Source organism: Plecotus auritus (genome assembly GCF_963455305.1).
Source record: "Plecotus auritus genome assembly, chromosome: 9".
In the NCBI taxonomy this organism is placed as follows: Eukaryota; Metazoa; Chordata; class Mammalia; order Chiroptera; family Vespertilionidae; genus Plecotus; species Plecotus auritus.
The window spans coordinates 74,654,682-74,680,791 of record NC_137783.1 but is presented as its reverse complement, the minus strand read 5'-3'; the positions used below and the strand labels follow the sequence as shown (position 1 = coordinate 74,680,791).

Genomic DNA, 26,110 nt, shown 5'->3' with positions numbered 1-26,110 from the left:
ACACCTCCCGCTGGGGATGTGCCCGCAACCAAGGTACATGCCCTTGACCGGAATCGAACCCGGGACCCTTCAGTCCACAGGCCGACGCTCTATCCACTGAGCCAAACCGGTTTTGGCTGTTTCTTTTTTTAAAAATATAATTTATTGATTTTTTACAGAGAGGAAGGGAGAGGGACAGAGAGTTAGAAACATCGATGAGAGAGAAACATCGATCAGCTGCCTCCTGCACATCCTCTACCGGGGATGTGCCCACAACCAAGGTACATGCCCTTGACCGGAATCGAACCTGGGACCTTTCAGTCCACAGGCCGACGCTCTATCCACTGAGCCAAACCAGTTAGGGCTAGTATTATGTTTCTTAAGCTTTTTAAAAGGTTCCACACTCTCACCTCTTTTTTCCTGAAGATTTCTAAGGAAATTAGGTCGTTCATATTGTAGTGTTCCACATATGTATTTTTTTTTTATCACAAAAATAATTTATACTTGTGGAAAATTTGGAAATGCTTGTAATGTATGTATAAAAACAGTATCATAAGCTGTTTTCTACAGTATGAATTCAATTTTGGTTTAAAAATGTATAATGACACACATATCCACCTAGTAAGAAAATAAGTGGCTTCTGTTTTTATTTATACTTTTTTTTGTCTATTTTATAATAGGAACAGTACTTTTTACAAAGAAAAAACAGAAAAATATAAATGATCCATTTATTCCATCATGCAGTACAACTGTGGTTATGATTTTGCATATTATATGGGGTACATTTCAAATTATTAGGCCATATTTAAAAATATATTTGTTCACTTTTGAGATACAGAAGAGAAAAAGATTGTTTACTTGTACTTATTTTCTTTCAATTAAGAAAATTTCTACCTAAATTATTTCCTGGGAAGGGATAAATTGTAAATTATAACCTGAAATCTCATGATAATATCTTAGAGTTGAAAGTTTAAAGGTAAGTTGGTTGTTTAAAAATTTTTATCCCTGAGGAGTTTCTTCAAAAAATACAGATAAATTAGGAGTGCTAAATTAGGCATCCTAAGGTGGATTTTAAAAATTTATTTTAAAAATCAAATTTTTAAATTTTTATTTTTAAGTTGGATCTTAAGGACAATCATTTCATCTCAACTTGCTCATTAGAGACAAAAATGGACACTAGGGGGCACTCTCTATCTACTATTCACCTGTGATCCTATGTATTGCTCATTATCACTAACAGAAGCACAGGGGATACCTTCAGGCTTATCACTAAGTGTTCATGTACCTAACGACAGCAACTTTCCAGCATGTGCTTGGTCTTCGTGTTCATTATATTCCTTTAATTCTTTCATATGCTTTAAGTACATTTTGATTTCAATTTTGGGATTCAAAGTAGATGGATATTTGCAGAAGAGAAAAGAAAACTTGATCAGTAAACTTCCTTTAAGAGTGTTTTTATATTTGCTTAGAAACAAACTCTTTGTTATTTGTGGTTTGACAAAAACAGTGATGTGTTTAAGAATCCTGCTCTTTTTTTTCCCCTTTAATATGTAGCTATTTGAACAGACCACTGGTGTATAAGTAAGAAGAGTAACATATTTAAAAGAACATACGAATTAAAACCCAAAAAATGAGTTCATGTTATGCTTTTGGTTAATCTCAGGAACCTTTAGTCTTAGTGGCAGGATTTATTAGAGAGAGAAGGCTTTTTTCCCCTTCATTCAGTGTACAAATGAAGCTCTATTGCCCATTCACCTGACTTCCATTTATTCTATCCAGATCCAGTTTTGTGCCTCCCTTTCCATGTTGGATCTCTTGGGAGAGCTAAAGAGTATATACCTCTTTTTATTCAACTCCTTTATTGCATCGGAGAAAGTGTGAACACAAGAAATGAAACATTTTATGGGGTGCCCTAGAGCATATTTTCATGTTTGAGATCAAGAGAACATTGAAACTCAGTATGTTGTTTTCTAATATGGTGAAAGGCGAATATTTTTCTGTGTTTTACAGTCCAGAATTTAGGCCACCCATATTGGCTTACCTTGGCTCCAATGTATATTTGGTTTATAATTTTCTTCACCCAGCCTCACAAAGAAGAGCGATTTCTTTTTCCTGTGTATCCGCTTATATGTCTCTGTGGCGCTGTGGCCCTTTCTGCACTTCAGGTGAGTTTCAGGGAAATAGATATCTGCTTCATTCTGCTTCACTTTTTGAATTGTTCCTAAAGCTTACAGGCAAATTACAAAATGCTTCCACTGAAGATATTTTAACCGTACATTAAACCTGATACAGATTATGTTATTAAGGCTTTATGTAGTGCTCACTTAGCTGTTGCTTGTACTCTTTTTTTGCTGATGACATATTTGCAGTGTTGACTTGCGAGTTATTTGTCTCTGTTGCCAATAAGAATCCAAGTATTTTTAAATCATTATATGGGCCTCCCATAGAATGGTGGTACCCCAGCAGAGCTAATAGAATGTCTGCTCTTCAACAGTGAGATCAGAATAAAACGTGCTCAACTGTTTGAAATAACATCAGGCAGTTAAAACCAGTTTAGATCAATTCCCTGTTAGACTTAATCTTGAATATCTCTTTATTTATGGCCTCAGAAGCCTCCAGACTCTTTTTTGACCTCTGCTTCCATTTGCAAGTGACAGGAAAGAATAATTAGGGTAAGAGGTTTTCTCTTTAACAGATATATGGAGATATAAACCATACAGTTTACCCATTTAAAGTATACAATTCAGTGGTTTTTAATATACCCACAAATATGTGTAACCATCAGCACAGTCAATTTTAGAACATTTTCATCACCTCAGAAACTGTACTCTTTCACTGTTGTCACCCCCCTTTCTCATATCTCCCCAGCCATAGCTACCATTCATCTATTTTGTGTCTCTGTAGATTTGCCTAATCTGGACATTTCATACTTTTTAAAAATAAATTATTAGCATTTAAAGAACTAAAGAAATATCCAAATAATTTTTCTATGAAGCTACTGAGATTTCATTCTTGAGAAACCCTCTGGCCAGGCTGACCCTAAGATAGTTTTTATCTTAGAATTTGGAGTGCCTCACTAAATGTTTGCAAATTCTGAGACCTTTGATAGAACCTCTTTTGCTGCTTTTTCCATCTTTGTTTTGCTATGATGTCTTCTAATTATGTGTACTCTGGAAGGTGTATCCTTTTTTTTCAGTAGTTTTCTTTCCTTCTAGAAATGCTACCACTTCGTGTTTCAGCGGTACCGCTTAGAGCATTACACTGTGACCTCAAATTGGCTGGCGTTAGGAACACTCTTCCTGTTTGGACTCTTATCCTTTTCTCGCTCGGTAGCCCTGTTCAGAGGTAGGTGTACTGAGAATGTCTTAACCCATACTCATGAGGCAATTCATCTTGGGTTTTGCTTAATGTGTGATTGTTAGTACAACTCAGCTTAAGCTGGGAGGAGGACTTTTCTATAGGGTGGCCTGTGGACTTAAATATTAAGACTGGGATGTGACTCTTGTATTTTAGGATTGAAGAGAAGATTGAGAATTCCTTTTAGTGTGATTACCTATAATTTTTTTTTCTCTATTCTTATTGACTTTTTCCCCTTCAAAGGATGCCTTTTCCTTTTAAAGGATGAATTAAGGAAGTTTTAAACTTAGGATTAGATTTGGGGCGCAATTCCTGATATTATATGTTTTCTTATAATCTTTAATTTCACATAGATTAAAATGGGACATTAACATACATCGTAAGTAAATATCAGAACCTCATGTTACTCATCTTTGGCTTTCACAAAACTTTCAACTTTTTTCCTTCTAGGGTATCATGGGCCCCTTGATTTGTATCCAGAATTTTACCGAATTGCTACAGACCCAACTATCCACACTGTCCCAGAAGGCCGACCTGTTAATGTCTGTGTAGGAAAAGAGTGGTATCGCTTTCCTAGCAGCTTCCTTCTGCCCGATAAGTAAGTTGTCCTTTAATCCGAGTTTTAAATCAAGGAGTAAAATAGCAAATCTATGGCAGTGTCTTCTTAATTTTTCTTTTTTGGGATATTTTTCACAAAAAGCTTTTCTTTTACCATCTCAGAGAGCTGTGGGACCTGCACTGTGCACCCATTGCCTGTGTTCAGTGGACCGAATGCTGTGTGTGGTTATGCATCTTGCACTGCCCTTAACCACAGAGCTCTGGGGAATTCTAAAACCACTTTGGGCCCTGGGATCCTGCCAGTGGCTATTCCTAAGGATTCATATTTAAATTTCTATAGGGATCTGATTTTAATTCACTTCTAAAAGTGGTCTAGAAACTTTAGCAAGAAGAGTGTTTTTTTAGAGAAGAAATGTTTATCATCTAACAACACTGGAAGTTTTCCACCAATGATGGACACTAGGGGGTGCTGTGGTCAAGACATCTGTGCCACTTTCCTTTAAGCTGTCTGCATTGGTGTGATAGATAGCATTAGGTTCTGGGATTCCTTGTATTTGCTTAATTTGGATGGAGAAGAGTCCTATTTGGGGAAAAGGGAAGTCAGGTTAAGAGTCATTTTCCTCCATTTGGGGACTGGTGGTGTCTTGTGCTTGGTAAAGATCCTGTTATCAGTCATTAATAATTAAATTAATACTTGTTTTTTAAGTGTTAACTTTACCTTTAGTTATAAAATAGTTTCATAACTAAAGATATTTTTGAAGATTACTTAGGAACAAGTCCTTCTCCCATAGTGAGTTTTTACATTTCACTCTTTTCTCTATATACCCGATGAATTTGCTTTAATCTGGATAAGGGGTAATTAGCAATAAACTGGTGCTTCTCTGGTTGTTTGATGGTATGAATATTTGGTTACATATTTATTGCTGAGAGTTGGTGAAATGGGTTGAGAGACCTCTAGTTTAACATTTCTCAATGAGTTTGGACTGAATTGTGACCTCTGCCTCTATGCTCCCGGGTTGAGGTTTTAGTAGAAATACCTTTTTCCCAAGTGAAATTAAATATTTTTTACATGATTTGGAGGGGGGGGGCTTGTTTATTTCAAGAACATTAGCAATATGAGCCCCCTGTGTTTTTCTTATTATCTTTATTTGTATTTCTGACAGTTGGCAACTTCAATTCATTTCATCAGAGTTCAGGGGTCAGTTACCAAAACCTTTTTCAGAGGGACCACTGGCCACCCGGCTTGTTCCTACTGACATGAACGACCAGAACCTAGAGGAGCCATCCAGATATGTAAGGGGAACATTCTCTTTTTACTACTTTGAAAAGCTGTTGGCAAACATATTAGAACGTTGATAAAATGTGAATTTCTTAAAAAGTATTTTCTTTGGGGTGAGGGCTATAACAACTTTGTTGAGAAAAAATGAACAGGATCACTTTTATTTTTCAAATTACCACCTTTGTTTTCTATGTAAGACATATAACTCAATATATTTTCTGATCTGGGCTGGAAATTTTTATATGTTGAATTTGAATCATCATTTTAAAATACATTCTGAAACTCTTTCATTCCCTGACCCATAAAATACTTGGTGGGGAACTTTCAAGTTATCAGTAGACCTTTGACCTATCTAGTAGTATATCCTGGTTTTAGCAAATGGACAGTCAGTGAGGGCTATTTTCACAGCCCATCCATGGAGCAATGTCTCTCAGGACTGCACTCTTCTACCCACTCATCTTCACTCACTCTGAGATTCTATGTGGGTTTTATTTCAGTGTCTTTGAAAGATGACACCATTTGGTACCAGTAAAATCCTTGATTGCGGAAAAGGTGAGAGCAATAAAGAAAGTACTCCTGGTTCCCAGAGTCAGTAAAAAATTATTTTATAGAATTATTAGAAAGTACATTTTTGGGCAACATTGAACTATTTAAATGTCAAATACATTTTGTTTAGGTTTTCTTATGTCATATACTTGAAATGTGAAACACCAGGTCCCAGTTCCCTTCCGAAGCACACTGGCAGCCACATCTGGCCTTTGTCTGCCAGACTGGGGCTGGTTAGACTTCGAAGGAGACCCTCAGGGCTTATGAGTGAGATTCTTGTTGTATGAGCATTAGCTATAAGCTATGAAAGTGAACATCATAAGGCACAAACTTGGTCTGGCCCTCTGAGAAGGTAAGATATGTACGCCCCTAAGTGGCTTGTATTAGAGTTTCCTTCTAATTTGAGCCTCTGATTCCCGTAGCAATATCAAGTAGCCCTGGGCAAGGTAAACTTATTGTTCATTCTCATTTTAGCTGAGAGCAGGCTTTAATGTACAGGGGATCACATTACCATGGGGACACTGGATCCTTAACAGTGGGAGAATACACTATGATGGGGAAGATATAAATTGAGTGATGTTTTAGAAAGAGCTAGCATAAGGTAGTCAAAAAAGAGCATGGGCTTTGGAGTCAGTTCTGAGTTCAAATCCCAGTTCTGTTGCTTATCTTGGTGATCTTTGGCAAATTAGTTAACTTCTTTGTTTAACTAATTTCAGTTTCTATCTGGAAAATGGCAGTAATAATACCTACTTTGGAAGATTATTATGAAATCAGATATTATATCTCTCTGATATATTAAGCATAGTGTTTGATACATTGATTTTTCCACAAATGTTCTTAATCAGTTAATGGCTTATGATATGGATTAGATCTAAAGGAACCACTTAAGACCGTGGTCAGCAAACTGTGGCTCGCGAGCCACATGCGGCTCTTTGGCCCCTTGAGTGTGGCTCTTCCACAAAATACCACGGCCTGGGCGAGTCTATTTTGAAGAAGTGGCATTAGAAGAAGTTTAAGTTTAAAAAATTTGGCTCTCAAAAGAAATTTCAGTCGTTGTACTGTTGATATTTGGCTCTGTTGACTAATGAGTTTGCCGACCACTAACTTAAGAGGATTTAAAATCTGCCTGAATCTATCTCTCCTTCCTTCCTTTTATTGTTCCCTAACCTGGTTTTTATTTCAGTCCATCGAGACTCATCATTGCCTTTTAAGAGAATATAAAACGTTCACAAAGCTAGACTATATGTTCAACCATAAAAGAAATCTCGGTACACTTGAAATTAAGGAAATCATACACATTTTGCTTATCTTTAAAAATATCAATACAATTAGTTAATCTCTAGTTAGACTAATCAAGAGCAAAGACACAAATTACCAATATAAGAAGTTAAAGTGGAAATATCATTATAGAACCTACAGGCATTTGTGTAATATTAAGGAAATATTACGGAACATGGCGGCCGACAGGATGGCAGGGAAGGCGAGAGTATGACGGAGTAAAGAAGTAAGAGGGGCATGTGTGGACGTGTGTGGTGTGTGTATGGGTGGGAGAGGGACAGATAGATATCTCAGGAGTCCCAGGGACTGGCAGATTGGGCTTACCAGACTGGGAGCCCTTGCTATGCTGCGGGCACCCCCAGGCCGGCTCGGCTTTGGCACGGAAATCATTGCCTTTTCTATTCCAATGACTTTGCTTATCTGAATGACCACACTTATCTTCCTTCTGATACTAGCAACACTCTTCTCTGAAATCTTTCCCAACTATAAGTCCAGAGTGAGCAATCCTTCTTAAGTCCCTTAAATATTTATCTGCACAGCTCATTTAGCCATTTAATTTTGTTGTCTTATGTTATTGAAATATTTCTGATATGTATGTAATATCTTTCTCCATCAGATAGTAACTGCTATAAATAGAATCACTACCTTATTTTTTTCACATTCACTACAGCATCTAGGATAGTGCTGTATATCTACTAGTTAGCCTATACATCATTTCTTGCTTGAGGGATGAATGTTGATCATCGCTGGGCTAGTGATGTTGACTATAGTGATGTAAAGAAAGCTGACTATAAAATCTCCAGTGGCCTTGTGTATATTTCTTAGGTTTAGGCACTTATTGTATCTAGTTAGATCTTATTTCCATGTTCTCTGCCGCCAGACATGTTTAAATTTGGTTAAGTGGCTCTATATTAGCTATACTCAGAAGGTGAAGTTTTTTAGAATACTTATAGGAGTCACCAAAATGCTGGTGATCAAAGCAGGGATAAACAACTCAGATAATGTGCTGAGTACCTTGGCTGTCACTGTGCTCATCCCCCTTCCTGTTGAGAGTGTCCCTGCAGGGTTCTCTGAATTTTCCTGCAGGTGGGGGAATGCCCTCCAGATCCAGTCACCTTTGGCCTTTGGAAAGTAGAAGAGAGGTCTGATGGCTTATTGTGAATTCTACATGTACTGTGATCAGGAATTCATTTGTTTTTAGTTAACTGTTTAAAACGATATTTGTTGCCCTGGCTGGTGTGGCTCAGTTGGCTTGACATCATCCCGTGCACTGAAAGGTTGCTGGTTCGGTTCCCTGTCAAGACACATGCCCCCTCCATCCCCAGTAGGGGGCGTGAAGGAGGCAGCCAATTGATATTTCTCACATTGATGTTTCCCTCTTCCTTCCTCTCTCTCTTTCTAAAAAAAAGAAAAATCAATAAAAATATTTTTTAAAAAGTTTTGTTTTCCTCTGATGGTAAAGGTAATACACATTTATTTATAAAAGAATGAAAGCTGTCAATAAGAAAAGCAATCATCTATAATCTCATTAAATACATATTAAGCCGTTAGCACTTTGATGTTTTCTCTTTTACTTTTTTCTCTTATATACATATATAACATATTTATATGTAAACAAAAATCTCAACTATTTTTTAAAATAGTGCTCTAGCCTGGCTGGCATGGCTTAGTGGTTGAGCATCGACCTGTGAATCAGGAGGTCACTGTTCAATTCCCAGTCAGGGCACATGCCCAGGTTGTAGGCTCAATGCCTAGGTTTCAGGCTTGATCCCCAGTGTGGGGTGTGCAGGAGGCAGCTGATCAACAATTCTCATCATTTATGTTTCTATCTCTCTCTAACCTCTCTCTTCCTCTCTGAAATCAATAAAAAAATATATATTTTTTAAATAGTGCTGTAGTTTTTAAGAAATGGTGCCAGGATCAAGACAGTAATGGCTAAATAACTTTGCCCAACACAAAGGAGGCCATGCTGTACTACATTTATGCTTGTTACTTCTGGTATCAGTCCTGGTTTTTAAGTCTGGGTTCATTCAAAAAGGCAAAGTAATAATGTTATCTTTCTTTCCTGAGCATGCTAAATAGCAACATTATTTTTATCTACCGTTTGTCTCTCAGTGAAGGGAGAGCTAACCCTTCAGTGCTAAGTGATTTGGGTCTGTCTCCTGTTTCTAGTCTGACTAGTTAACACTTGTGACCTCCTTTATTTCACTAGCCCCCTTTACCTCTGAGTTTATCAGGAATTAGGAAGAAGTGTTTATAAAGGTTCTGTGGTTTCTATTGCATTGTTATAACTAACTATCATTTAAAGGCCCAGTGCACAAAAATCGTGCCAGCTAATGGCCAGGGCCTTCCTTTGTCCACGCTGCCCCCTGGTGGTCAGCACATGTCATAGCAAGTGATCGAACTCCTGGTTGGTCAAACTCCCGAGGGGACACTTACTTTGCATATTAGGCTTTTATATATATAGATTGCAGAAATAATTTTGCTTTTATATTCTTTCATGGCAAGTATTGAGTAGTTATTGAACATTCCATTATTGAGCAGGTGACATTTTTACACTGATACATGCCAAGATTTTCAGCCGGAATCAAGATCTGAATTTAAAAGATACGTTTTGTTGACTTTGTAATAGACCTCAAGTTTGCTTGTGGAAGTGGTGTTGGAAGGTTTGTAGCTTGTGAACTAGTGAAAGGGTTCTTTGAAATATGACAGAAGGTTATAATACCAAATATGATGGGTGTGGCTCTTAACCACAGTAAACTGAAGAAGCTGGGAGATCTTTGAGTTGTTTTTGCATGCACTTTGCTTATTCTCATGTTGAATGGTTCAACTGTGCAGTTTTCTGTATTCACTCTGTTTTTCTTGTGGTTAAAATGATAGATAAGCAAATGCATATATTGAATTGTGCTCAAATTGTTCCCTAATACATCAGTTGGCATTAGAACAAATTTGCATTTTCAAAATGTGGTACAACAAAACTGACTATGTATTCAGTCAAAGCTTTCCATATCTTGTTCTTCCTTATCCTTGCTTTTACCATTTAACCGATGGGAAGAATTATGGACTTGGAAGAGAACTTAAGGTATTATAAAGTTTATGATCTCTTTATTTTATGGGTGAGGAACCTGAGGCTCAGAGAGGTTGTAACATGACAAAGGTTAGTCCTAGGATAAGAAGCTTGCTTTCAGGATTCCCCAATATCCTTTCACACCTCCTCTGACTTCCAAAGCCACATACAGTTTATATCATACTAGAGGCATGAAATTCGTGCATGGGGGGATGTGTCCCTCAGCCCAGCCTGCACCCTCTCCAATCTTGACCCCTCGAGGGATGTCCGACTGCCAGTTTAGACCTGATCCCAGTAGGCCTAAATGGAAAGTCGGACATCCCTCTCACAATCCAGGACTGCTGGCTCCCAACTGCTCGCCTGCCTGCCTTCCTGATTGTCCCTAACTGCTTCTGCCTGCCAGCCTGATCACCCCCTAACCACTCCCCTGCCAGCCTGATTGATGCCTAACTGCTCCCCTGCCAGCCTGATTGCCCCTAACTGCCCTCCCCTGCAGGCTTGGTCACCCCTAACTGCCCTCCCCCTGCAGGCCTGGTCCCCCCCAACTGCTCTCCCCTGCAGGCCTGGGTCCTTCCCAACTGCCCTTCCCTGCAGGCCTGGTCGCCCCCAACTACCCTCCTCTGCCAGCCTGGTCACCCCTAACTGCCCTCCCCTGCAGGCCCGGTTGCCCCCAACTGCCCTCCCTTGCAGGCCTGGTCCCTCCCAACTGCCCTCCCTTGCTGGCCATCTTGTGGCAGCCATCTTGTGTCCACATGGGGGCAGCCATCTTGTGTGTTGGAGTGACAGTCAATTTGCATATTACTCTTTTATTAGATAGGATAGAGGCCTGGTGCACGGGTGGGGGCCGGCTGGTTTGCCCTGAAGGGTGTCCCAGATCAGGGTGGGGGTTCCCTTGGGGTGTGGGGTGGCCTGGGCGAGGAGCCTGTGGTGGTTTGCAGGCCGGCCACGCCCCCTGGTGACCCAAGCGGAGGCCCTGGTATCTGGGATTTATTTATCTTCTATAATTGAAACTTTGTAGCCTTGAGCGGAGGCCTGGGCCAGCCAGGGCGGGCAGAAAGCTTGGCTTCCTCCATTGCCAGGGAAACTCAAGCCCCCTGCTCTCTCCGTGGCCACAGACATTTTTGTTGGGATTTATTTATCTTCTATAATTGAAACTTTGTAGCCTTGAGCGGAGGCCAAGGCAGTCCAGGAAGCTTGGCATCCTCCATCACCAGGGGCAACCCAAGCCTCCTGCTCTCTCCAGCTCCGTGGCTGCCGACATTTTTGTTGGGATTTATTTATCTTCTATAATTGAAACTTTGTAGCCTTGAGTGGAGTCCAGGGCCAGCCAGGGTGTCTGGGAAACTTGGCTTCCTCCATTGCCGAGGAAACCCAAGCCTCCTGCTCGCTCTGTGGCTGCAGCCATCTTGGTTGGGTTAATTTGCATACTCGCTCCTGATTGGCTGGTGGGCATGGCTTGTGGGTGTAGCAGAGGTACAGTCTATTTGCATATTACTCTTTTATTAGATAGGATGTTATATTACTTGACTATATGTTCTCATGCAATGGTTAATCATTCTTTGATAACTGAGTAGACCTTAAGAGGCAGAACGTTGCTTTTTTTCAAAGTTACTTTCCATTTCCAGAGCTCTGTTATATACATGCCAGGTACTATATGCAATAATTATTTTCTTCATCAATTAATAGAAATCAGGATCCACTCCCTTTTCTTTTTCTCTCTCTTTTAATCCTTTCTCCTATCCTTTTTAGAGTTCCTTATTGGAGGAGAAAACAAATTGCTCTATAGTTTTACTAATTGTTCTCAGCCTTGAGTATCAAAGCAGCAGATTCAAATTGCTATAATATGTGCAGTAGAATAAGATTGGAATTCACTAAGAATTTAAGTGAATGCTATTCAAAATGATTCTTTGAAATTAATTCCCTAGTATCTGTTGTGTTGTCATTTAGAAATTAAATCATGTTTCCATGATGTTCCACAGAATGACCAAAAAATTTTACCTGTAAGTTTACATTGTTACAGTGCTATAAATTTTTACTTGTGAATTTAAAGATTTCATTGATAAATATATATTTAGCAGGGCTGAATGGGAGAGAATAAATCTATAAGACAGTCTGTGCTACTTTTTAAAATTTAATTGGACTATATATATAAAAAAAAGAAATGAAAAGCCAAGAAAATACTGGAAATTTTCCCTATCAAATGTTTCCTCTTAGGCCCAAGTGTTCTATTTCAGAAAGAGGAAATACCATAGGAGAAAACTGATGGCCAGAAAAACGATGTAGTGGCAAGAGCACTGGTTTGGGAGTCAGGAGAACCTGTGATTCTTTTTTTTAAATATATGTTTTATTGATTTTTTACAGAGAGGAAGGGAGAAGGATAGAGAGTTAGAAACATCGATGAGAGAGAAACATCGATCAGCTGCCTCCTGCACACCCCCTACTGGGGATGTGCCCGCAACCAAGGTACATGCCCTTGACCGGAATCGAACCTAGGACCCTTCAATCCGCAGGCCGACGCTCTATCCACTGAGCCAAACCGGTTTCGGCGAACCTGTGATTCTTTAATGGAATTGAATAAAGTGTGTTTTCTTATATGATTTTGTGAGTTTCCAAGACCCTTGAAATAGCTTTATATCTCTCTTCAATGTACTGTAACTATACCTGAAATCCAGTTGCAGTGTTTAGATGTTATCTTATTCCATTGCCTGTTTTTTAATCAAATATTTTATGGTGGCAAAGCTTATCTTGAGACATGACTGCTGAGCCATGGGACCTAATGACCAGAGGTGGAAGTCTAAATGCTGCCTCTGTCCCAAAAGAGATGGGCATCTTTCAGGTGCACCCTGTGCTGTGTCATGCTCCCCGAGTGTGGTATTGATGTTTGAGAGCTGAGAAGATATCACTGCAGAGGCCTTGCCGGGCAGAATCTCTGTAACAGCTGGTGAGGAAACACGCAAGAAGATTCATTATTGCCCAACTCCCCTTGACCCACTCCTCTCCCAACAAAATGCTCACCTTTTAGTATTGATGTATGGACCTCTGTAGCAGGCCATTTTTTTTTTTTAGAATGTTTTTTTATTTACATCTGAGGTGATAATGTCATTCTTAACAGACATTTATTGATGAGATGTAAACAATGTGATGTCGGTGATCAAATTAGTTTGAATTTCCCCACCGCCGCCTTTTTTCTTGTGGTTTGGAGGTGCTGATTTGTTCTTCTCCAGAGCTTCTAGTGGGCTGTTAGAAACTGAAAAAAGTCAAATTTCTTTCAAAATGAGTCCTAAATGCTTGTATTTTACAAAATTTTACACCATGGCATATTTTTAGCTTCGACAGCTGGTTGATATGTAGCCAGTGACTAATGAAATGAAACACATTTTTGTTTCATGATCATGTGTTAATGTTACCCTACAATTTTGTTATTTTTGATGTAAGAAAGTGATTAAATCTGAAGATGTAAAAAATGAGCTCTTTGGTTACACTTTAAGGCAGATTTAAATCAAGTCTTTTGAATTGTAGATGAGGTGGTTATGGCGTGTGGTCTCTGAGTTTGCACTGTGAAATGCTGATAAAATTGAGAGAAGAAACTTTTCTTTCTGACTCTGACTCTTCAACCTAAGGGGCAGTAGTCACTTAGTGTTACCAGGGAGTCAAACTGAGAAATGTCAAACTAAAGATAGTCACAGTAAAACAGTATATTTAGCATTATCAGATTTTGTGAGGAAAAATTTGTATCTGTAGAGAAAAAAGCCTGGAACATATGCTAACAGGTTAATGGTGGTTTTCTTTGGATGGTAAGAATATTGTTGACTTTTAAAATGCATCTTAAAATATTTTATGGTCATATTTTGCTTTCATTATTTAAAAAAATAACCACAATAAGGGCTACAAATAGCAAATCTTTGAAACTATCAAGAAGCCTTTAGTGTGCTTTGCAAACAACCCTGAGCATGCTGCCATTGACCTCTGGTTTCCTGTCTTTGAGGACAAGAACTTCAACTTTAAATTGGGAGATAGAATCTCTGTTATTTCAGTCATATCTAAGACTACTTTTGCTGCTCTTTCTGCAAACTAGATCTAGATTGTTTCAAATAAATGAATGTGGCTTACCTATTCCAAGCTCTGAGGAAAAAAAATTTTTTTAAACCTAGAAGTAAAAGAGGATGTTGCTGTGGCAAACAGACTATTCAGGAGAGGGGTTTAAGAATTAAATGAAAATTTAAATAAAGTTAAATAATTTGCCTATTGTTGAGGTTTGGACAAAAGGCCTGTCTATTCAGTAAGTGTGCCAGAAACGACCTGTTGGCAGGGGCATTCCCAGCAGTGCTGAGTCACTGGCTTCAAAAGACAGTGATCTGTAAATTCTGTCAGCACAGTATCATTTACCTCCAATCTTTTGGCCTCTTTTATTCTTAATCATTTTTAAATGTTTCTGATTCCATGCCTTTATTGATTTATCCATCCACCCATTCATTTAAAGTCAGGAACTTTTTCTTGGTCCTGGCTATGTGCTGAAAATACAAAGGTGGCAGAAAGCATAGTCTCCAGTCATTCAAGAAAAGTCTCTAGCAAGAAAAAAAATCATGGGAAAGTAAGGGAATTGGGGCCCAGCTGGTGTGGCCCAGTGGTTGAGCGCCGCGACCTATGAACCAGGAGGTCAAGGTTTGATTCTTGGCCAAGGCACAGGCCTGGGTTGTGGGCTCGATCCCCAATGTTTCTATCTCTCCCTCTCCCTTCAATAAAAATATATATATTAAAAAATGAAATTGGGGAGAGAAACCAAGATGGCGGCATAGGTAAGCACCTAAACTGCTGCCTTGTACAACAATTTCAAAACTACAACTAAAAGACAGAACAGACATCATCCAGAATCACAGGAAAGCTGGCTGAGTGGAAATTCTACAACTATAAGGAAAGAGAAAAGCTCACAGAGAATTAGAGGAACTGTAAAGGGCTGAGGTACGGAGACACGCACGCAGAGAGGAAGGGCGGCTGAGTGCCTGGCTGGCTTTCTCTGGCAGAAGGGAGAAGGAAGCCGCCGACTGCACGAACCCCAGTCCCGACTGCACTGAACCCCAGTTCCTGGCAAAACCCCGTGGACCCAGGCTCATAAAGGGGGAGTCTGGACTGTCAGGTAGAGAGAAAGGCACACGGAGACTCAGAGGAGCCGCAGCGGGCAGGGGTCTGGAGGCGCGCACGCGGGAGTGCGCGCAGAGAAGAATGACTGCGGAGGTTGCCGCAGGCTTTCCCTAGCAGAAGGGAGTCGGAAGCTCCTGACTGCACTGAACCTCAGTTCCTACTGCACTGAACTCCAGTTCCGGGCGAGCCCCTGGGGACCCACGCTCTTACAGGGGAAACCTGGACTGTCAGGCGGAAACTCAGGGGAGCCGCGGAAGGCAGAGGTCTGGAGGTGCGCACGCAAGGGCAAGGCTGACAGGAAGCCAAGACTGTCTGCTCAGCCCTGAGACTCCGCCCCATCCAAGCTGAGCACAGAGGCTTTTGCAATTTTGCAAGTCAGGTCCTATAAGGCTGTCTCCAGCACAGAAGGTCTCCCAACGTAGACACAGCTGATACCTACAGCCAATTGGCCTGGAGGTCAATTCCTCCCAGTGATACCAAGAACAATCAAGGTTTAACTACAACAAGGCTGTACACACAGTCCACAAAGGGGTGCACCAAGAGTGTCCACCTCAGGTAACTGGGGAGGCCTACCCACTGGGCCATATAGGAAACCTAGCACACAAAGCTACCCTACCAACTCAGGGAAGCAATGAAAATGTGGAGACAAAGAAACAGATCACAAACGAAAGAAATGGAGGAAAACAAATGACTGGATATAGAATTCAAAATCACGGTTATAAGGTTTTTCAAGAATTTCCTAGAAAAGGCCAATAAATTTAGCGAGACCCTCGAGGATATGAAAAAGGACCAACTAGAAATTAAACATACACTGACTGAAATAAAAAATATTATACAGAGACCCAACAGCAGACTAGAGGAATGCAAGAATCAAGTCAAAGATTTGAAATACAAAGAGGCAAAAAACACTCAACCGGAAAAGCAAAAAGAAAAAAGAATCCAAAAAGTTGAAGATAGTGTAAGAAGCCTCTGAGACAACTTCAAGCATACCAACATCAGAATTATGGGGGTGCCAGAAAAAGAGAGAGAGCAAGATACTGAAAACCTATTTGAAGAAATAATGACAGAAAACTTCCCCACCTGGTGAAAGAAATAGACTTACAAGTCCAGGAAGCGCACAGAATCCCAAACAAAAGGAATCCAAAGAGGACCACACCAAGACACATCATAATTAAAATGCCAAGGGCAAAAGACAAAGAGAGAATATTAAAAGCAGCAAGAGAAAAACAGTTAATTACCTACAAGGGAGCACCCATATGATTGTCAGCTGATTTCTCAACAGAAACTATGCAGGCCAGATGGCAGTGGCAAAAAATATTCAAAATGATGAATAGCAGGAACCTACAACCAAGATTACTCTACCCAGCAAAGTTATCATTCAGAATGGAAGGTCAGATAAAGAGCTTCACAGATAAGAAAAAGCTAAAGGAGTTCATCACCACCAAACCAGTATTATATGAAATGCTGAAAGGTATTCTTTAAGAAGAGGAAGAAGAAAAAAGTAAAGATAAAAATTATGAACAACAAATACATATCTATCAACAAGTGAACCTAAAAATCAAGTGAATTAAAAATCTGAGGAACAGAATAAACTGGTGAATATAATAGAATCAGGGGCATAGAAAGGGAGTGGACTGATAATTCTCAGGGGGAAAGGGGTATGGGGGTGCAGGAAGAGACTGGACAAAAATTGTACACCTATGGATGAGGACAGTGGGGGGGAAGTAAGGGCAGAGGGTGGGGTGGGAACCGGGTGGAGGGGAGCTATGGGGGGAAAAAGGAGAAACAATTGTAATAATCTGAACAATAAAGAGTTATTAAATTAAAAAAAATTAAAATGAAATTGGGAGAAATAAACAAGGTAGGAAAATGAAAACATTTTTAAACTTTTATAATTAACTAGAGGCCTGGTGCATGAAATTCATGCATGAGGGGGAGAATCCCCTCAACCCAGCCTGCACCCTCTCCAATCCAGGACTCATTGGGGGATGTCTGACTGCTGGTTTAGGCCCAATCCCGGGTTTCGGGCCTAAACTGGCAGTTGGACATCCCTCTCACAATCTGGGACCCCTGGCTCCTGATTGCTCACCTGCCTGCCTGCCTGGTTGCCCCCAACTGCCCCCCCCCGCCAGCCTGGTCACCCCCAACTGTCCCCCCTGCCTGCCTGGTTGCCCCTAACTGCCTCCCCTGCTGGCCTGGTCGCCCCTCACTGCCCCCCCTTGCCGGCCTGGTCACCCCCAACTGCCCCCCTCTCCTTCCCCCCCTGCCAGCCTGGTTGCTCCCAACTGCGCCCCCCACCGGCCTGGTCGCCCCATGCAGCCTGCTGTTCATTCGTTTGGTCATTCCTCACTAACACCCCCTGCCGGCCTTGTCGCCCACGCAGCCTGCTGTTCAGTCATCCATTCAGTTGTTTCGGTCGTGATGGCCCCTGGCTTTTTATATATTAGGATGTTCTCTGATAGGACAAAAAAGAAGTTTGGGGACCATAAGACAAAAACATATGCTTTGAAAGGGAACAATTGGAAAATAAGAGCTCCTAGAAATTTATAATAAGATAATGTAGATTTTAAAAAATTAATAGAATGATTAGGGTTCGCTCAGCTTCTTGATTCCATAAGTTTAAGTGTCTTGCCAAATTTGGGGAGTTTTCAGCCACTGTTTCAGCCCTGGCCTCTCTCTTGATTCCTGGGACTCAATGACATGAATGTTAGATCTTTTGTTACCATTCCACCAGCCCCCTTCATTTTTTTTTCCAGTTCTTTTTCTTTCTGTTATTCAGGTTGTGTAATTTTATTATTGTTTTCCAGTTCACTGATTCTTTCCTCTGATACCTGCTTTCTGCTGTTGAGCACATATACTGAGTTTTTTATTTCATTTATGACCTTTTCATTTCTAAAATTTTCATTTGGCTCTTCTCATATTTCTTTGCTGAGATTTTCTATTTTTTTGTTTTGAGCATGTTTGTAATTGCTCATTGAAGTGTTTTTATCACGCCTGCTTTAAAATCTTTGTTAGATAATTCTAACATCTCTATCATCTCTGTTGGCATCTGTTTGTTATCATTTGTCATGCAAGTTGAGATCCTTCTGGTTCTTGGAATGATGAGTGAGGTTTCATTGAAACCTGGACATTCTGGGTATTATGTTATTAGACTCTGGATCTTATTAAGTCTTTCTGCTTTAGCTGACCTCTCTAATCCTACACTGGTGGGGAAAAGGGAGGGTTTTCTTGTTACTGCCAAATGGGAATGGAAGTCCAGATTCCTCACTGGGCCTCCAATGATACCCCAGGGTGAATATGGATGTTTGTTGTAGCTGGGTGGCAGCCGGAGTTCACCACTAGGCCTCTATTGATATCACCTTGACTGAGATGAGCAAGAGGGTGCCTTGTTACTGCTCTCCATGTAGCCTCCACTGATACCATGGTGGGGTGTGACCTCATTACCACTGGACAGTAGTGAAAGTCCTGACTCTCCACTAGGCCTTCTCTGACACCACCTCAGCATGCAAGAGGAAGGGTGCCTCATTACTGCCAAGTAGAGTGGAAGTCCAGGCTTCCTGTGTGGTTTCCAATGATGCCATGGGTGGTAGATGGAGGAGACTTGTTACTGCCCAGCAGGGTTGAAAGTCCTGGTTCCTGCTCCATCTTTTCTGACAATATCCAGGCCAGGGGAAGGGGCCCCACATTACATCCTGGTGAAGGTGGAAGTCTAGGCTTTCCATTGGACATTTACTCACAGAGCTGTGGGTGGGATGACAGTTTTTTTGATGTGTGTGTGTGGGTTGGGGGCGGTGTTTATAGCTGGTGTAAGAATTCTTCAGAGAAACAGGCCAATAGAGAGAGAGAGAGAGAGAGAGAGAGAGAGAGAGAGAGAGAGAATGTGTGTGTGTGTGTGTGTGTGTGTGTGTGTGTGTGTGTGTGTACACACACATATGAAAGAGAAAGAGATTGATTTATTTTAAGGAATTTATTCACACAGTTGAAGGACGGGTAAGTCTGAAATCTGCTGGGTAGGTTGGCAGGTTGAAGACCCAGGTAACAACTGATGTTGCAGCTCAAGTCCAAAGGCAGTCTGGAGGCAGAATTTTCTCTTCCTCAGGTGATCTCACTCTTTTTCTCTTAAGGTCTTCAACTGATTAAATGAGGCCCATCCACATCATGAAGAGTAATCTGCTTTATACAGTTTACTGATTGAAATGTTAATCTCATCTAAAGATACCTTCATAGCCCAGCAGGTCATGGTTTGATTCCCAGTCAGGGCACATGCTGGGATTATGAGTTCGACCCCCAGTGTGGGGTGTGCAGGAGGCAGCTGATCAATCTCTCTCATCATTGATGTTTCTGTCTCTCTCCTTCTCCCTTCCTCTCTGAAGTCAGTAAAAATATATTGAAAAGAAAGAAAGGAAGAAAGAAAGAAGAAAGAAAGAGAGAGAGAGAGAGAGAGAGAGAGAGAGAGAGAGAGAGAGAGGAAGGGAGGGAGGGAGGGAAGGAGGGACAGAAAGAGAGGGGGGAAAGGAAGGAAGGGAGGAAGGGAGGGAGAGAAAGAGAGAGGGGAAGGAAGAGAGAGAGAAAGGAAGGAAGGAAGGAAGGAAGGAAGGAAGGGAAAGAAAGAAAGAAAGAAAGAAAGAAAGAAAGAAAGAAAGAAAGAAAGAAAGAAAGAAAGAAAGAAAGAAAGAAAGAAAGAAAGACGGACACAAGACACTGGGGGGTAGGATGAGGGCATGTGACGGGGTAGGGGAGGCTGGGGGAAGGTCAATGGGGAAAAAAAGGAGATATATGTACTACTATATGTAATACTTTAAACAATTTTAAAAAAAGAAAGACAAAATAAAAAAAAAAAGAAGAAGAAGAAGAAAGAAACCATCACAGCAACATCTAATCTGGTGTTTAACCAAATATCTGGGTATTGTGGCCTAGCTAAGTTGACATATAATATTAATTAACTCTGCTGGAATGATTATTGTCTAAAAGTATTGGTCTTGGTTTGTGAAGGTCCTAACTGGTCTGCCTTCTTTCCTCTACCTTTTAGAGTCATCTTATGTTTGTTTCAGACATAATATTCAGGAGTTTTAGCTGGACTTAGCAGGATGAGTATGGAAAAGCACCTGCTCTTGCCTTTTATGTCTTGCTTTCTTTTAATATATCAGATTAAATGCTTCATTGATATTTGAGGCCGTAAGTTTTTATTTCTAAACCTCTTCTCTGTATTATCCTGAAAATTATTTCATTTTTCCTTCTGTGTGTGTGTTTCTTTGTTTTTAATATTGTATCTTTTAGACTAGAGAGTCTCATTTTATGATTTTCATCTGGGTGGTTTCTTTTCTCCCCTTTCAGATTTTAGTTTAAAATTTTTTTTATTTAGGTGGAAGTTTCTCTAAGCACGTTCACTCTGGTCTTGGGATGCATTTGGACACTTGCCAGTCCATAAAATATAATCCAGAAAAACAGTCCTAAGATTTGACACTATTGTTTATACTTTACTGTTCACTTTTATTATCTTTCTCTTCCAAAGTCCCAACCTTTAACTTGAAAAAAAAATTGGAAATACAATTTCTTTCCTTCAAAGACATTCCGTTTCCTACCTTAGACCTCAAAATAACTTGAAATACTTTCTTCTGTCATTTGTTTCTACTGTGAATTGTCAATGTTTCGTGTTTGGCAGATTTGTGTTTAGCTGGTTTCCTATCAAGTTTAATATATTGAAGGGAGGTGGAATACTTTCATTCTAGCTATTTCAGGTCTGTTTTTACACAGATGCTTCTTCACTCCCCAGTCAGGGTCATTTATATAAACTCTGATTCAAAGCGTGGGAGCCACAGCCTGTCTCACTTAACTTAGCCTCTTCCACCTAGTCTGTCTGTTTCACTTACACCTGTGAGTCTTTACAAAGGTAGTTTGCTATTCCAATAATGCCATTCTTTTCTGCTATCTTTCCTCCAGGTAGTCTATCAAACCACTTTTCAGACTAAAGATCTTGTTTTCTATGGGAGTTCCTTGAAGATTGAGCAAAGGAGAGCTACTGATATTTTTATTTTTTTACTACAACACAATTTTCCCATGCCCAATCTCCCAATAATTATGCACTATCCATTTCCCCTCAAAAAGTCCAATTAGCTCAGCCAGTGTAGTGTCGACCCAGGAACCAAGAGGCCACTGGTTCGATTCCCGGCCAGGGTACATGCTAGGGTTTTGGGCTTGATCCCTAGTAGGGGGCATGCAGGAGGCAGCCGATCGATGATGTTTTTCTTTCATCAATGTTTCTATCTCTCTATCCCTCTCCCTTCCTCTCTCTCTAAAAAAAAAAAATCAACAAAAACGTATTTTTTAAAAAGTCAAATTAATCTTTTAAACAAATCCATACTCTTACCACATGTAAGATAACCAACCCTCAATTATTCTATATAATAAAGAGGTGATATGCAAATTGACCATCACTCCAACACACAAGATGGCTGCCCCCATGTGGTCAAAGATGGCCACCCCCATGTGGACACAAGATGGCCGCCACAAGATGGCCGGCAGGGAAGGGCAGTTGTGGGTGGTCAGGCCAGCAGGGGAGGGCAGTTGGGAGGGACCAGGCCTGCAAGGGAGGGCAGTTGGGGGCGACCAGGCCTGCAGGGGAGGGCAGTTAGGGGCCACCAGGCCAGCAGGGGAGGGAAGTTAGGGGCCACCAGGCCGGCAGGGGAGAGAAGGGCAATCAGGCTGGCAAGGGAGGGAAGTTAGGGGTGACCAGGCCAGCAGGGAAGGGCAGTTGGGGAGGACCAGGCCTGCAGGGGAGGACAGTTAGGGGCGACCAGGCCTGCAGGGGAGGGCAGTTAGGGGTGACCAGGCCGGCAGGGGAGGGCAGTTAGAGGCAATCAGGCCAGCAGGGGAGCAGTTAGGCATCGATCAGGCTGAGTGGTTAGGGGGTGATCAGGCTGGCAGGCAGAATGGTTAGGGGCAATCAGGCAGGCAGGCAGGCAGGCAAGTGGTTTGGAGCCAGCAGTCCTGGATTGTGAGAGGGATGTCTGACTGCCCATTTAGGCCTGATCCCTGTTAAACGGGCAGTCGGACATCCCTCGAGGGGTCCCAGATTGGAGAGGGTGCAGGCTGGGCTGGGGGACACTCTCCCTTCCGTGAACAAATTTCGTGCACCGGGCCTCTAGTCTATGTTAATAAAAGAAATAGTACAAAAATAACCCCTACTCCTGAATACATTTTCTTTTAATATTTTAATGTGCGAATATTTTGGGATTTTGCAGAATTTCAAATAAGTTAACAAAGTTACCCATTGAAACCCAACATAAGATTCATCAGAAAATTGGTCACCTTCAATTTATTTCAATAGGTTGATGCAAATAGTAACCAGGGTAGAGCTTCATCTACTGAATTTATAATATTTGAGTGATGAGAATAACTGTGGAAGGTTTGACTTTAAAAATCATTCTCTCTTCCTTCTTGACTGGGGTGGCTCGGTGGTTGAGCATTGACCCATAAACCAGGAGGTTACGGTTCGATTCCTGGTCAGGGCACATGCCCGGGTTGTGGGTTGGATCCCCAGTAGGGGACGTGCAGAAGGCAGCCAATTGATGATTCTCTCTCATTATTGAAGTTTCTATCTTTCTCTCCCTCTCTCTCTCTGAAATCAATAAAAACATATAAAATGTTTTAAAAATCATTCTCTCTTCTTATATCACAAAGTATGTACCAGAAATTGATCATAATGTCAATTGACTGATTAAGTAGAGAAAATTACAATAGCAAAAGATTTTGTGAGCATGTTTTGCCTACTCTGGATGTTCAAAAATTAATTTCCTGTTACTTTGTGTTTATACTTTGGCATAATTGCTTTATTCTATTGGGTAAATGCCACTTAAAGTTTATTCATCTGGTATTGTCCATCTTTGATAGTAAGCTCCTTAAAGGGCAGGCGTCTATCTATATGTCTGTCTGCTTCTGGTTCTCTTTTAAATTATAATGAAAATTTAACTTTAAGAAAAAATTTTAAAAATTGACAAAACAATTTATAGCTTTTTGTATACATGGTTTGACTTAACTCTAAAGCATAAATACTGTCATTGGGAAGCTGGGCAATTCAGAGAAGCTAAGGGGAGTGGCGCGGAGCTGCTGCAGGGAACCCTAAAACTTTGACCTGCAGCAAACTCGGTCTGCAAGCTAATATTTTAAAAATGACCACACCAAACAAGACACCTCCTGGTGCTGACCCTAATAAGCAGGTGGGAAGAACTGGAACAGCATGGGAAATTGGGTCACAAGTTGTTTGGTCACTCTCATCTTGCAAACCCGGATTTGGAGTAGATCAATTATGAGGTGACAATCTAGAAACTTACTGGCAAGCAGATGGCTCCCAGCTTCATTTAGTGAGCATCCAATTCAGAAGAAAAACAATGGTGAAGACATTATGTATTTATGTGGACTAAAAATCTGGTAAAAGCTATAGTCCAAGCAAGATCTCAGTCAGAGTAGGAAATAATTCCCACAACCTTCAAGAAATTCAGCAACTCGAACTGGTGGAACCAAGTGGCTGGATTCATGTTCCTTTAACTCATAACTATAAGAAGCCAACTCGCACATTCATGATACAGATTGCTGTTCTAGCCAATCACCAAAATGAAAGAGACACGCACATGAGACAAATTAAAATATATACACCAGTGGAAGAGAACTCCATTGGTAAATTTCCTAGATGTACAACTATTGATTTCATGAGGTATCGTTCAATAAGGTGACCTGGAAACAGAACAAAAGTCGTTAAACATATCTTTGTTTTCTTTGGTCATCAAATAAATAAATAAATAAATAAAAACAAAGTAAAAATACTCTGAAAGTTGTGTGATTTATTTTTCTTTTGTTTCCTAATTTTGTACTTAATGATAATAGCGACTTTAGTTCTAAAAATGAATGAATTTTATTTTTTATTATAGATGTATTTTAAACTTATGTAAACTGATATTTTGAATATCAAAATTGTAAAAGAAACCCTGAATTTGCTGTTGTAAGACAACAGAAATTAAATAATCTCCCATGATTTCTCAGTTTTCTACATATGCATTTTGTATACTGTAGTTTTATTTATATTGAAATACATGTTTAGGAACTGAGAGCTGTAGATTTAGCTTCTCTGAGGGGCACTACCAGCATCCTGTGTGTTCACTTCCATGTACTGATTTAACAAGGAAGGTAAATAGTTTGCATTTATTTGACACTTCTGATCAATTGGGTGTGGCTTAGGGGAGCCCCAGGTTGAAAAGCAAGACAAGATTACATTCAGGGTCAGAGAAAGAGACCAATGTGGGAAGGGGAACAACTAAGTTTTCAATGTGTCATCACCCAACCTCAGGATAGGTCTAGGTAATGATTCTAGGCTCTCCAGGTCAGACATGTGACTTGTTCTCAAATCATGCATTTCACATTGTTAAAAACACTCGGAAGTGAAGAAGCTCTCTAAAAATTTAACATTTTTCAGGCATGCAAACCCACACAATTTCTCTAACTTTTTCTATATTTAACAGTGTCAGAATAACAATGATAATATCTGGGCTTTGAATAGCTTCTTGAAATCAGCAAGTTCATAGAACTGAATGATCTCATTTTATTTTACCTTTGCCATTTTAGACAAATATGTATATTCAACAATGTTCAGTGCTGTAACTAAGACAGACTTTCTAATTACCCACATCTTGGCACTATAAAAAAGCAGTTCCTATGTATTTACCTCCAGTTAAGGGATGTCTACTAGTATATGGTATCACATCTAATAATGAGCAGCAGTAGCTTTGAGAAAGGGAGAATCAGCAATGTGAATTATATTTACAATTCTGATGAAATTATTTTCTCTACAATGAGAGGGATTTTAGTGGTTTGCAGTCCAAACCCTTTGGAGAGATGGTAAAACCTCTGAAGTTGGGTTAAGTGACTTCCCTTAATCATCGAGATGGAACTAGAGGCAGAGTATTTAGAGATCCTACATTTTTTAATGAGTTTATTATTTTGTTATTGTTATTAATCCTCACTGGAGGATTTTTTTCCCCATTGATTTTTTTTTTTTTTTTTAGAGGGAGTGGAAGGGGGTGGGAGAGAGAGAGAAACAGATGTGAGACACACAATTGGTTGCTTCCTGTGGGCCAGAGATGGGACCTGCAACCCTCTGGTGCACAAGCTGATGCTCTAACCACTGAGACATGCTGGCCAGGGCCCTATTTCTTAATGCAAATGGTAACATTAGATATATTTAAATAAAAAGAATGCTTAATTTGAGGCAGGGTGTTCAGAACATTATTCTGCTTTTTTGTTGATGTTATTTCATAAGGTAGCTCTTTTGCTGGCTGATAGAATTCATATCCAAACATAGTAGGGTATAAATACAGTAGGATTTCTTTTTATATTTGTATTTTCATAATAAAAGATTGTGGCTGAAATGGAGTCAAAAGACAATTTCTCAGAGAAATTCTTTACATGCAGAAAGTTCTGCAAGCTTGCAGAACTGGACTTAATTGTATCTAACATCTTATCTAAAAATTGGGAATAAACAAGAAATACCCATGTGGAATTTTGGTTTGCTTTAAAATGTTACTCTTCTGTTCATTTTCTGTGCTCTTTGGATTCTCTATTTCCCTTCCTAAGGGGAGTTATATATTCTGAAGGGAGTTATATATTCTGATCACAGTAGTGGGACCCAGGAATAATTGTTTAAACTGATTTCTCTAGGCAACGCTCATACTTTAATTTTTCATTCTATAAAATATTAAAGTAAGTCAAATCTTGTTATGGTGAATTAGTAGTCCATTTACTGGAGATTTGAACTCATTTTGCTAGAGACTTTTTAAATAGATTTATTACAGTGTGATTTTATCTTTATTATATGCTATTTTAGAAGAAATAGATTGTCCTCTCGGGGCTAGAAGCTA

General features: G+C 40.2%; 1 protein-coding gene and 1 pseudogene across 6 annotated transcripts in view; both read left to right on the top strand.

Moving 5' to 3' along the window:
- Positions 1-26,110, top strand: part of ALG9 (ALG9 alpha-1,2-mannosyltransferase) — a 122,598-nt gene that overhangs the window by 60,155 nt on the left and 36,333 nt on the right. For all 5 annotated transcript variants that reach the window (XM_080642432.1, XM_080642436.1, XM_080642433.1 and 2 more), the window contains 4 exons: positions 1,990-2,144; positions 3,195-3,324; positions 3,787-3,934; positions 5,058-5,187. In XM_080642432.1, the coding sequence (XP_080498558.1) occupies positions 1,990-2,144; positions 3,195-3,324; positions 3,787-3,934; positions 5,058-5,187 (563 nt within the window). The remainder of the gene's footprint in view (positions 1-1,989; positions 2,145-3,194; positions 3,325-3,786; positions 3,935-5,057; positions 5,188-26,110) is intronic.
- Positions 23,366-23,932, top strand: LOC308233878 (anaphase-promoting complex subunit 10-like; annotated as a pseudogene). The gene has a single exon. The product of its transcript is annotated as an anaphase-promoting complex subunit 10-like (transcript).